Source organism: Gastrolobium bilobum, unplaced genomic scaffold (assembly GCF_033153095.1).
Source record: "Gastrolobium bilobum isolate Gb01-03AN ecotype WA unplaced genomic scaffold, APGP_CSIRO_Gbil_v1 utg94044, whole genome shotgun sequence".
In the NCBI taxonomy this organism is placed as follows: Eukaryota; Viridiplantae; Streptophyta; class Magnoliopsida; order Fabales; family Fabaceae; genus Gastrolobium; species Gastrolobium bilobum.
In genome coordinates, this window is record NW_026896492.1 from 7,689 (window position 1) to 21,430 (window position 13,742).

General features: G+C 33.8%; 1 protein-coding gene across 1 annotated transcript; it reads left to right on the forward strand.

Annotated features, from left to right (window-relative positions):
- The first annotated feature begins 4,702 nt into the window (after positions 1-4,702).
- Positions 4,703-8,906, forward strand: LOC133300023 (protein ACCELERATED CELL DEATH 6-like). The gene is made up of 3 exons (XM_061499511.1): positions 4,703-5,171; positions 6,127-6,662; positions 8,298-8,906. Exons 1-3 carry the CDS (start codon positions 4,703-4,705, stop codon positions 8,904-8,906), a joined length of 1,614 nt encoding a protein of 537 aa, XP_061355495.1.
- The last annotated feature ends 4,836 nt before the right edge of the window (positions 8,907-13,742 follow it).

Genomic DNA, 13,742 nt, shown 5'->3' on the forward strand with positions numbered 1-13,742 from the left:
AGTAAAAAAAATTTTGGTAACAGCAGTAATTTTTTACTGGATTATCATTTTATTATGCATTTTTACATCAATATTACCTTAGATATAGTTATTGCCTGGATTTAATTGTAATATATGTTACTGTAAAAAAAAAATATTATCACTTTATTGTATATGAAACAATTTATCCTTACTCCGGGATAAGTGTAACAAGTTATACATTTATTTTTGGTTATGGATTCGCTTATATTCAATGTCTCACAAACTAAAAAAATTAAAACCGAATCTAACAGCCAAAATTATAAATATAACTTATATCAATTGGTATTTCTAACTCAATATATATTACAATATTATGAATTTTTTTGACACCTACTGCTAACGTGGAAAGACAAATAGTGCATAATGTAAATAATTATTTCAATTCAAAATTTTAAGGCATTGGATGAAGATTTTTTTAATAATCTATATTATTCTCTAACATATCTCCTAATGCAAGAATGGAAAATATATATGAATATGTTTGGTTGTGTTATATTTTTTCTCTTCTAAAAATAGAATAATTAATTGTTAGAATAGGTGTTTCACTGTTTCCTATGATTTTTTAATGGCTTTAATGTTTCTAAAGTGAATGTAGATAAGTTATCTACATTCGCTGCTAAAACGACATCGTTTTGAGTTGAAAAATTAAAAAATTATAATAAAAAAGACTATTATAACCCTGAAATAAATTATAATTACAAAAATATCTTGATTTTCGCCTCAAAATGACATCGTTTTGGTCTCAATATAGATAAGTTATCTACATTAACTGTAGAAAAAATGAACCCTTTTTTTAATTTGAAAATTAAAAGTCAAAATACAAAACAAAAATAACTCAGACATGTTTTATAAATTTGATTCTAAAAACTAAAAAATAATTATAATTTTTAGAATGACTTTTACAAAACAGATATTATCAAATAAGTTTTTTATTTTATTTTCAGGAAATTAAAAAATTGTTTTTAAGAACCGATATCAAACAAGCCTTATTCTTCATTTTCTGACCAACCACAGCAGAAAAAGAAACGGCTTATCACTCTGATATGTATCACCGGTTAAATCGTAGATTAAGCCTTATTTAATCGTAGTTAGTTAAAAAAATTTATATGTTCTTGACTTGACGGAAATAAACGCTAGAAAAATTTGTGGTCCTGGATTCCGTCTCATATTAATAATTTCAATTTTCAACTAAACTTTTAGAAACCGTTTGGTACACGGATTTTTTCTGAATTTATGGGAAACTGAATTTTTTTAAATTTTAAATATTATCGTAAACTGAATATAAAAATTATATTTTTAAAAATTGAAATTCCCAGACAAATAAAAATTTCTCCCGTGCAAAAACATCAACTTGTAAAAGCTCTGTACTTGACCCAAAAGAAAGAAAACATGTGATAGTTTGGAGGAAGCCTCCACCACCAACTCCACTCTTAATAAAGACATTTTTTTACATTTAACATTAAAATTTGACCGCGTGCGGAGGTTCTCTTATTTGAAAAATATTACAATAAACCTAAGCGATGAGTTTAAAATATTAAGCAATTATATATATTATAATTAATCACGTGGATGAAAACGAAGTTTTCTCTAAAAGAATAATAAAATAAAAATAATATAACATTTTTTATCAATACAAATTAAAATATATTAACTAAAAATAGGGTTGTTGTGTGTGTGGGGGGGAACCCAAATGCGACCTTACATTCTTATATAATCCTTTAGGCTACTCTTAATTAGTCTCTTACCACTCAACAGACTTCGAATAACAAGACGAAGAGCAACCACACATACTTGGTAAGTTTCTCTGTCTCTTTCTCTCCCTCCCTCTCCATTTGCCTGTGCTTCATGGTTTTGTGCTCATGTGTTGAGATATATAGTATGAGCAACTAATAGTCCCACATTGATTGTATGAGCAACTAATGTAGAGTTTATAAAGCTTTGGGCACTCTCATCCTTTGAGCTAGCTTTTGGGTGGTGTATCCCAAAGTTCTTTACCATGTGTTTGAACTACATTTTAAGCTTTCTGGTGTTGAAATTAATTGACAATATACGATATGCTTCCAAAGTAGTGGGTAACGTTCGAGTGCCTAACACAAAAAATTCGTCATATCTATTTACCTTTATAAAATCGCACTACTATATACTATCTTAATAACAAACAGATCAATAATAGTACATATTAACAAATTAAACTGCATGAATAAAACTAATCAAATTAGTCATCTTGACCAAGTTCATATGGTAAGAACTGAAAGAAGGCTATAGAGAATGTAAGAATTAAATCCTAAACGATGCTTATGTGTCCTCGTTCTCTATCACCCTCCACTTCTGTTTGATACCTGAGAATTAAAGGTTACTATGGTGAAGGCAGCCACTAGTGGTGGCAAATGCACGGTGATAGCAAAGAAAGATTAGGGTTCTTGAAAGCCTAAGCTAAATACGATTTGTAGAGGGTTTGTTACTTGAAGGTGGGCTAGAACCAATTTTACAAGTCAGACTTGGGGCCATAACATGGGTCAAGAACATGTTTTTTGTGAGCACCCTTATAACCTATCACCATGGTCTGTCCTTAATTACTTTTAAAAAAAAATTAATCGAATTAAAATCAATTGTTTTATGATTTTTAATTTTTTTATGCATTAATTTTATTTGAAAAATATTTAATGTACACTAATTTTATTTGAAAAATAATCTTAAACTTGTAAAGATGACTCGTCTTGATGCAATGACAATTTCAAATAAGAGTGTTATGCAACTTTTTTAAAAAAAAAAAAAATGCCAGTTTCCTGCACAATTGTACAAGTTCAAGTTTTAACTGTAATAATTGTGGTGTTAAAAAAAAAGCTGTAATAAATATAAGAATGGTGCATATTTTTGAGTTGTTGCCATATAATTAGTCTTTGGGTAAAGAATCTTGGGATACACCACCCAAAAAATATTAAGTGCATAAAATAAGCTGATGGCCAAAAAATCTCATATGTTCATTGTATGCGCCAATCAAATTCCAGCAGCAATATAATTTCTAACATATCAATGAATAGATTTTAAGACTTTGAAATTAGAAAAATTTAATTTAAATAATTTAAAGGCTTTGCATATCTCATTTAACTGGAGATTTACGCATAATTCTGATAGGCTCCACCATAAATAAATAAAAACAAACATTACACGTAAAACAATCTCTTATAAACAGGACAATTCTTCTCTTAAAAGAAAAAGTGTTTTCCAATAATTTAATTAAGATATTGAGTAAACGCATGTCAATATAGAAGTGATTAAAGTCACATCATACAAAATATAGTAAAGCTCACGTTATACGTACAGGCAAATTTTGCAAGTTTTTCTTGAAGGACCTGTTCATATTAACGCGGATATTATCCTATTACTATTTTTGGAGACAGGTATTATCATATTATTAGGTTCAGCAAAGGACCAAATTAATTTCGGTTTCGTCATGGACTGTCCACAATCACTTTCATCCAATTCAGAAACTGCACAAGGAAGCACATTGCCCAATCCAGGTTTTCTATCCCTTTTTAATTTATTTCCTTTCTCATTATAAGCTTAATTATCATAGTCAATTATCTATGTCATACGAATGTAGAGGAGGGCCAAATTAATTTATACATCTAACCGTTATGGGGTGCTCAGTGTTGTGTTGCTATCCAAGCTAGTTTATGGGGGCGCCGGTGAAATTGCATATCATCACTTTAATCTTTGTATTTTTTTTATTTTTTACCACTAAATTGAATTCAAATTAAGGATTTAATATTTCTGTTTTTCTTAAAGAAAAAGTTTCTCTACTACACTCACATAAAAGTGAGTGAATTTTATTATAAAGAGAAGAGAGAAAAAATATTAATGAAATTCACTCACTTTTATATGAATGTGACGGAAATTTTTTCTATAACAAAAGCAGAAATATTATTTTCTTAAATTAATAATCTCAAACCCCGTAAAATTAAAATAAATTTTGTTTGTGTATGGGTCTGAATATAGGGTATTTTAAAGATTGTATTTACTGGGCTGATTGAAATATCTGGCCCATTCAGTATACTGAGAGGGTTTAGGGATTTTTTTAAGCCCCTCTAAATATGCTAATCTGGATTTCCGGTTTTGCCCTTGCTTTTATGTGTACAATGTACGCGTAACCTTTCACTTTACTCAAACTCATGGCTTGACGATGGTTTTAGTCTCTCATAAGTTCCCAAGTGAAGGAGAATTTCTTGAAAAAATCAAAAAAGAGTGAACGCAAAGTTATTGCAGCTAATATAAGCCGTTATAAAAGGATTAATTAAAGGATTTTATAATTTTCATTCAACATGAGAATTCAAATTTTCCTACGCACCCTTGGATTTTCGTGTTAACATGGATCTTATATATAATTTTTTCTAACATATGGGTCTCACAAACTTTTTATCTCTAGAGAATTGAATTCTCATTCAACACGAGAAAATCAAACCCCTTAATTCAAACCCTGAATTAAGTTCTGATTCGAGTGAATTAATATATTTCAGCATCTTCGTCCGTGCGCGACACTACTATCACCCGCATTGATCGTAAGCTTTACGAGGCTGCAGTGCAAGGCAACTTCCAAGAATTCACCAATGTCCCGAATATTGAGAATCTGCTCACCCCAAACAAAAACACAATCCTTCATGTACACTTGACATCCCGAAAGATGCAAACAAAAGAAACACAATTTGTGGAACAGATTCTTGATAAGTGTGAAGATCTAGTTCTAAAACCCAACCCCAAAGGAGAAACTCCCCTTCATATCGCTGCAAGGTATGGACACTGCAGTATCGCTAAATTAATGATTGAGCGTGCCCAAGCTAATTTTCCTCAAGACATTGAGAATGGAATTGGAGCAGACAAAAAGCTTATCAGAGCCACAAATCATGAGAATGACACTGCCTTACACGAGGCAGTGCGCTATCGTCACTTTAAAGTGGTGGAGATGTTGTTAGCAATGGATCCTTATCACTATTATTGTGCCAATAATGCCAATGAGACTCCGCTTTATCTGGCATCAGAGAGACGACATAGTGACACGGTGTCTCGGATGTTAGAGATAATGAGATCACCGGCATATGGTGGACCCAGTGACCAAACGGCATTGCATGCTGCGGTCATTAACCGTCACATAAGTACTAAACCTTGCCCCTGTTCATCTTCTTTATGCTATATAGATATATTTATGTGCTTCTGTTTTCATGGTAAAGTATATAATATGAAACAATCATATGTTTACTTCTATTTTTTTTTCCTGATATTCGAAAAAACAGTTTTCAAATTTTAATGTTCCAAAACAATAATTCAATATGTAATGAGAAAAATATTTGTTCTTTTAAATCATATATAGTTATGTCATTTTAAGATAAAAAAGACATAATTTAATATTTTTTATTTAAATTATTAAAAAAATCACTTACTTTATCTCTCATGATTTTCATTATTTATATCTTTTTTCATTTAAAATAACATGACTTATTTAAAAATACAAACAATAAACCGGTATTCAAAGAATGAGAAAATCATAAATTCATTGGACCTATATATTGTGCGTTTCTTTTTTGGTAATCTGTAAGGATAGAGACAGCTCACTAAATTAAATTAACTTAATGAGAAGAACAAACATGAGAAAAGTATGCTAGATACAACAACCAAATACCAGGAGGGGGAGAATGAAAAACACATAGATTATTTTTCATTGGGTGATTCAGTGAGAATTTAGATAACCAATCTGTGCAGCCATTGTTCTCTATCTAGGTATGAATAAGATGAACCTCCTAATCTTTCGCTAACCATGCTCGAATGCGAGTCACTAATCGCGACTCTCTAGCTGCTCCTTCATCTTTGGTGAGCAAAGTGATAACAAATTTGAACCACTTTCTAAAATAATATTCCTCCAATCTCCTTCCCAAGCTGAACATTGACCAATATGATACGCAAATCCATCAAGCCAATTACCTGATCTATCCCCGAGCACCACACCACAACCAGCTCCCCCATATGGTCTCCTAGATGCTCCATCCGTGTTGACAGTATGTGTTCATAATAATAATAATAATAATAACGATGATGTATTGATTTCTGGTATAGGAACGGCAAGAGTTCTCGTAGAGAATGAACATGTGAGAGCAGCAGTCAAACATAAGGACAAAAAAGGTTGGGTTCCTCTTCATTATGCGGCAAAAATCGGGCACAGACGTTTGACAAAGTTGCTGCTTGAACAAGATGAAAATACTGCATATATGCAAGATAATCAGGGAAGCACGGCTCTTCACATCGCTGCTTATTGTAATCATCGGAGTGTTATGTCAATGATTATAAAATACTATCCAGATTGTTCAGAGATTGTGGACAACAAAGGCTGGAATGCTCTTCATTATGCTGTAAATGGGTACAGTTACCGTGCAACAGAGAAAATCTTGCGCAACTTATCGCTCAGCAACCTTTACAATGAGAAAGATTTTGATGGAAACACACCCCTCCATCACATGGCGAGTTCCAGGTGCAGCACTTGGAAATTAGTACGTCACCGCAGAGTCGACATACGGGCCATAAACAAACAAGATCAAACGGCTCTAGATGTCGTGTTCGGTCTAGAAGATTCCGATAAAGCAAGGGAAAAACAGGTAAAAAAAAATTCCCCTTTTAATATCAACAATTTGATTATAAATTTATTAGGTTTTTTAACCACATTATTATTATTATTATTATTATTTAAAGGGGTTTGATTTTCTCATGTTAAATGAGAATTCAATTATCATGTTGTAGAGATAAAAAGCATGTGGGACCCAGGTGTTAGAAAAAATTATATGTAGGACCCATATCAGCACGAAAATCGAAGGGTGTGTAGAAAAATTTGAATTCTCATATTAAATGAGAATTATAAAACCCTTTTTTAAATTACACTTACCTTTAGAAATTTGCAGCAAGTAAAACACTAACAGTGGCATCTTTTTAATGACATTGTATATTACACTTTTACCCCTTATAGTTAATTACCAATAAAGGAACTAACAATGGCTTAGTTCAAAATTTTGAATTCCTATGATGAACTTAAGATGAGTGACTTAGGTTTATAAAATTCAAGTTAGTTTTAGAAAAAAAAAAAATACCAACAATAAAATATAAAAAAACATAGAATTTAACATGAAAAAAATTCCATGGCGTAATAGGAAAAGATAAAATAATATGCCGGACTCCAATTGGATACCCTCATCCAAATGGATAAAATTAATTCACTATAATAAAAATCAACAAATCTCAAGTTCTATTCTTAAGACAAGCTCACCTAAATCTAAAACCCTATATTCAAGTCTCCCACTTATCCGGTATATTTATTAGTTAAAATCTTTGAGAGCTAAAATCTTCCAAAAACTTAAGCAATGAAGATTCATTAATGATTTTTATATTATATTTCTTTAACATATCCCATCACGTAAAGAGTCGTTTGAGCTTAAATCGTGGATATTGTACAAGACTATTCTTTTTTGTTTTATCTTGTGCTGACTTAATTCTAATAAATAATTGAGGCAACGAGGATCGAACCCGTAACACCTTGTCACGGACCATGTAAAGCAACCATCAAACCTAAAATTTTAAGCCGTTGGATAATATTAGAATAATTATTTTATATTCCTCTAACATCTAGATTTAGAATTGATGATATCAAACAATTATCTTAAAGCATATTTTTTTTCTAAGCATGAATAATGTACATGTTTATTTTGTGTTAAAATTTAATTTTTACTTAGAAATTAAATTCTATCATATGTTAAAATTGTTGGGTAATTAAGAATTCAAATCACCTATTCTATTTACCTGCTGTTTTTTCTATTCTTTTAATCAAAAAATAATATTATACGAATTTTTTGATATGATAACATTCTCTCTCTTAGTCATTAGTTTTTTACTTTTTTTAGTTGAGGTATCATTTTTCAATTTAAAAACAATAATAAAAATAAATAAGGGATTTTTTTGGGTTCATTTAATCTTATGTTACATGAGAGATCTTCTCTTATATTATAGACACATATGTGATAGGGCCCGCAATTTAAAGAAAAAAAGAAAAAAGAAAAAGTAAAAGGAGTGTCACAGTTTTTGATGAATTTGTAAGAGATAAACTACTATTATGTTGGATTTAAGTAATTTTTTTCTTTTTCATTTTTGTTACATATAAATAAGGGATTTGATTGCAATAAGTGAATATACGTGAACACTTTGCTATCTGACATATAAAAGGTAACAATTTTACGGAAATGCAGTTATTCATAAGGATATTAAAAAGGGATGGAGCTAAGACAAATCAGCGACTAGATCTAAAATGGAAGGAACCGACGGAAGAGAGTCGCAAGTTAGAGTTTGCTCCGGAAGCAAAGCAAGCACATCTAATAGTGGCGACACTCATTGCAACGGTGAGTTTCGCAGCTGGGTTTACCCTACCCGGAGGTACAATACCAGATGGCGAGCATAAGGGTAGCCCTGTTTTGAGACACAACGCCTCTTTCAAAGCATTCATGCTATCAAACACGATATCTCTGGTTCTGTCAGCTTCTGCAGCTTTAATACACCTTTTCTCGCCACTGAATAATGCCGTGTGGACAGATCAATATCTCTCCGCAGTAGCCTTCTCATTCACTTTGGTTTCAGTAGCAACAATGATTGTCGCATTCGCCACAGGCGCGTATGCTGTGTTGGGATCATCGGCAATTGGTAATGCAGTTATCGTCATTGCATTGTCCTACTTCCTTGTCTTCAGGCATGTGCTAAAAGAGAGATTCGGATACAACTTTCGCCTTCAATTTACAGCAAGTGTAGTGGCGTCGCTGCTGGCTTTTTTCAATAGACTAATCAGGTCCAACTTGTACTTTTAATTTACTACCAACTCCGATTGATCGAAAGAGGTCGTCTTGAGTGATGAATCATCTTCTACTACTTTTATAGATCTGTAATGCAATTTTTAGAGCTAAACTGTACGTACCTGTGCAACTGCTTAGGTGGCTTGTTGCTTTGTTTATTGTGTTAAAAGGTTCACTTGCTCAAAAAATAAAGTTTACCTTGTTCGTCACATCATCATTTAATATTTTCATTGTGAAAATCTATGATTTCTACTTAAAAGTATTTAACTGATTTATTTCTCAAATCAATATTATCAATAGAGATTAAAATATCAACTACATTACCCAATATTGGTAGCTCTGTTGGCGCATGAGAGCTAAGCAAGTGAGGGTGAGAGCATGTGTTCGAATCTTCTCTGTACCACCTTTGGAAGAGGTATTGTTGCTACTCACGGCAAGTGCACCGATCGTACAAGTAATATATGATTAAGTAAGAGATCGTTCCCACGAGGATTACGGTTCAAGCACTAATTCACTATCGCAAACTTAGTTAGACAATCGAAAGTGTATTTGGAAACAGGATTTGAATTGCAAAATTAAAATATTAAATATTAAGCTAATTACTTGCAAGAATTAAAGACAAGAAATTAAAGATGTGATTTAACTAATAAAATAAAAACGTAGCTAGGGGTTCGATTTCATTTAATCTCCTTATTACGTTTGAATTCCTTCTTAATGTTAATTGTCCTTAGTATCAATCTAATCAATTCTTTCGCATGTTATTAGAGCTCAATCCCTTGTTACTCTAAAACCTTTACAATATTGGAAGAACCCTAGTTCCCCGGTTATTCCCCAAGCATGCAAGCATTAAATTCAAGAATCTTAAAGATTACGCAAACCCTATGTCTATCCCTAGAATCATAACGTTTACGATGAAGTTATCAGATATGGATCACACACCAACATTCCTATTGTCATGCATTCACCGATGATCATTATATAAGATTCAAGCCTATATAAAGCATTAAAAACAGATAACTTCATTCATGATATAAAGGAAAATTAACACAGCGAATTGTTCAAAACATAATAAATCGACTAAAATCCATCTAACCCTAACTACTTAAAGAACTAGCCGGACATGGCAAAATCAAGAACAAAAGAAAATAGAAAAGCTCCCCCAAACTCCATAAGTGATTGGTGGATCTTCAATATCTCCAGTGAACACTTGACGTTGATCCGTCTCCGCCGCTCACGAACATGAATCTGATGTTTCTCCGCGTTCCTTCAGCCTCCAAGCACCCAAAAGTTGTTTTGCAATGTAAAAGTTATGTATTTCTGGTCCCCAATGGCCCTTTTATTGGCCAAGAGTTCGTATCCTAGTAGAAAACTCGAATGGGCCTAAGTTGGATCTGTCTGGGCGCTTAAGCCTGTTGTAGCGCGCTTAAGCGCCCTAGGACAGTGAATTCTGATTCGCGTTGCGCGCTGAAGCGCTCTGAATGGCGCTTAAGCGCGCTCCTCGCGACAACTTTTTCTTCTTGTGGCGCGCTTAAGCCCTGAGTTGGGGGCTTAAGCGCCCAGAGGCAGTAGCTATTTGCGTTTTTAGGGAGCTTAAGCTTCTGAATGGGGGCTTAAGCTCCCACTTCTAACAACTTGATAAGATCCTCAATCTTATTGTTTTTGATCTTCTTCTATCATCTCTTGATCTTATCTTTTCTAGTTGTGATCTCTATTTATCCAATCTTCATCTTTGACTCCTTTTGTCAACAAATCCCTAAAAATAGCAAAGATGATTCCATTAAACAAAAATTCAGATAATGTTCATGATTATTATATTAAACCTTAGTTTTTGACTTATTTAACTTGATATTTTATATTAATTTAGTCTATAAAATAAGATAAACTAAAGGTTTATCAAACAATTCCCAGATTTGAACATTGCTGTCCTCAGCAACTAATTAGAATAAAACTATGGGAAAGTTTGAAGACGGCTAGTCATGCTTAATGAATATCAGGCAGAAAACTGATCAATAATGAGATACCAAAGTATTCAGACTTATTAAAAATCAATGACACATCAATTTCAAGCAAACAACCATAATTCACCAGTCATAAAATCATAACATGCGTTCTCAAAAGAAAGAGTAGTACAATTTAATTCCCACAACACCCTCTCACTGGATTTTTATTTATTCACTCATACTCAGTGTTTAAGGGTATGTGTTTCACTCTTACTTTACTGAATTAACACTACCATAAGCTTGTTTATATTCTCACTCTCCACAGTCTTACTACTATACAAAGTCAATCAAGAGGTCTTTGTTAAGGTTGTAACGTGGCTTTAGATAAAAGGAAAGGAATCATCTGGGTAAGTGGCGTAAGATAACTGATCAAAATTCAACTTCAAAGAGGAACTAGTTTAACTGTTCAACATATAGTAAACAGATTTCTCTTATTTTTTTTCTCTTTTCTTCTTCCACTTATTCATATAATATGAGTCTTTTATTTCTTTTCCCTTTTCCTTTTGTTTTTCTTTTTCTGTTTTTGTACAGATACACATTTCAACCTTTTTCTTTGCTTTTCTTTTCCACCACTTTTTGGCTTTTTCCTCTTTTCACCCTTTTCTCCCATACACTTAGAGTTTGATTTTCTCTTTTTGTTTCAATCATATCTAGTCCCTCATTTAAATTTGAAATTTAATCAGTTCAGGTGAGGATGTGTATAAAATGGCTATTCACAATAAGCTGTCAATGAATAAATAGGCCTAGGCTCAAAGGGGCTTCAACTAAGGATGAACATCAGGGTGGCTATTTGGCTATCTAGCTTTCAGAAAGAACTGCCTCTATCATTTCAACAATTGTATACTACAGACCATTTCAAAGAGAAACAAAACAAGTTCTAGAGTGATTCATACAGAGAAGTTCACACCACAAAAAAAATTCTGTTTAGGCTCAAAAGCTTACGGCGAAGGATGTGAGACTTATTTCCACTCTCTCTTTGATTACTCTAGTTATTCTTCTCTTATTCCAGTGAACTATGAAGCATGCTTGACTGACGCTCATTTACGTACGAAAATAAAATTTATCTACATCTTTATACTCTTGATATCAACTATCAACCAATTTCATGTAATTATTCATTATGCATCCATATCAAGCACAATGGAAAACCTCTTAAGATCCACTTAATTATTTATTTATTGACTAAGATGGAAGGGGTCTTAATAAAAAAAACTTAAATATTAAACTAACTAATATATATGAAGACCTTAAAATAAACTAATACTAAATCAAAATAATTCTAAAATAAACTAATACTAAATAATATAAAAATAATGAACTATAATATGAAAATAATATTAAGAAACTCCCCTGAAACACTGCATTTGTAATTTGGATATTTCTGTGTACTCCGTGTAATCATGAGTTTCTCCTTCCGACCATGTGAAGTTTATGGTCTGATAAATTGCGTTGGTACCCATTCCCAGATTTAAATCTTGCTGTCCTCAGCAATAAATTTAAATCTAAAAAGAATCCTAAGCAAGATATCAGAAAAAAATGGTAATGTACTCTGCACACATGTCACAGATAAAGAAACTACGTCAGCATGTCATCTATCCAAAACAATATCAGTCATGTCAGGTCAGTCTCAATATACCTCCATGTCTACATGCACTAGACTAATAGTAAAAACAGCAAAATAATAATTAAAAAATAAAAGTCTGAAAACAGATAAACTGATGTGAGGATCAGTCCTCCTCCATATCAGTGGTGGGTGTGTCGTCATCTCCTGCATCCTCCTGGTCGGCCTCAGCAGTAGTGGCATCATCAATGCGGACTGTATCATCCTCAACAGCAGTGGCATCATCAATGCAGACTGTATCATCCTCAACAGCAGCCGTCTCAGTGTTAGCAGCAGTGGCATCCTCAGCAGTGGTCGGGCCTGGGGCCTCCTCATCAGATCCAGCATATGCTGGATATGCGAATGGTGATGCCTGTCTGTCCTGCTGGCGACATAGCTCGACCATCTGTGCACTCATATAATCCTGAAAAGCCATCTGTCTGCTCTGAGAGTATCTAGCTCTCCTCTGCATAGATCCCTGCTGACGCTGCAGTGACTGCACTGCCTCCCATATAGCAGGGATATCTGGCTGTCGTGCCCGTCGGGCTGGTGCTGCTGGTGGTACTGGAGGTGCTGGAGATGATGGGGGAGTAGATGGGACACCCATGGTTGTTCGGATGAGAGCAGCATCAATAGGGGGCACACTTCCACTAGCCTGGGCTCAGTGGGTATCTCTACTCCGACCCGATGACACAGGGTCTGGATGAGAGAGCTGTGTGCAATGGCAGCTTTTGCAGATGTCTGGTGTGCAAAGTCGTAGATACCATCTGCTACGATTGTCGGAAGATCAACTGTGCCCCCAGTCATGATGGTGTGTATAAGTGCTGCTCTCTTTACCTGCACCTCAGATGTGTGGGTGGTGGGCAAGATGTTATTAATGATGAACTGGAACCATACTTTGGCCACTGGCTTGAGCTGGTTAAGATGCAACAATTTTGGACGAATGTTGTTTTTCATCATCTCCCAGTTTTCTCCTGGAAGGGCAATGGTATCCAAAATAGGTGCAGCTTCTTCTATAGGGTCCCAAGTATCAGACGCTGGGTCACTTCTAGCAGGTCCATACTCAACTTTATCGAGTAACTGTCTGTACTCACATCTTGTTCCTGGTTTGTGATGGGCTGTCTTGAGCAGATCCTGTAAGGTGTTAGAATCATAGGCTATCTCCTTGCCTCTAACATAGCTGATGTATACGCGGCGGGCTCCCTGATCAAAGTTGTAGGCGTTTGCATAAAATTCTCTACAAATTGTGCC

Excerpts from the sequence above, each read along its gene's own strand:
- LOC133300023 (XM_061499511.1), top strand. The coding sequence starts at position 4,703 with ATGCAAACAAAAGAAACACAATTTGTGGAACAGATTCTTGATAAGTGT. Across the intron at positions 5,172-6,126 it reads GGTCATTAACCGTCACATAA|GAACGGCAAGAGTTCTCGTA; the intron begins GTACTAAACCTT and ends TTTCTGGTATAG. Across the intron at positions 6,663-8,297 it reads ATAAAGCAAGGGAAAAACAG|TTATTCATAAGGATATTAAA; the intron begins GTAAAAAAAAAT and ends ACGGAAATGCAG.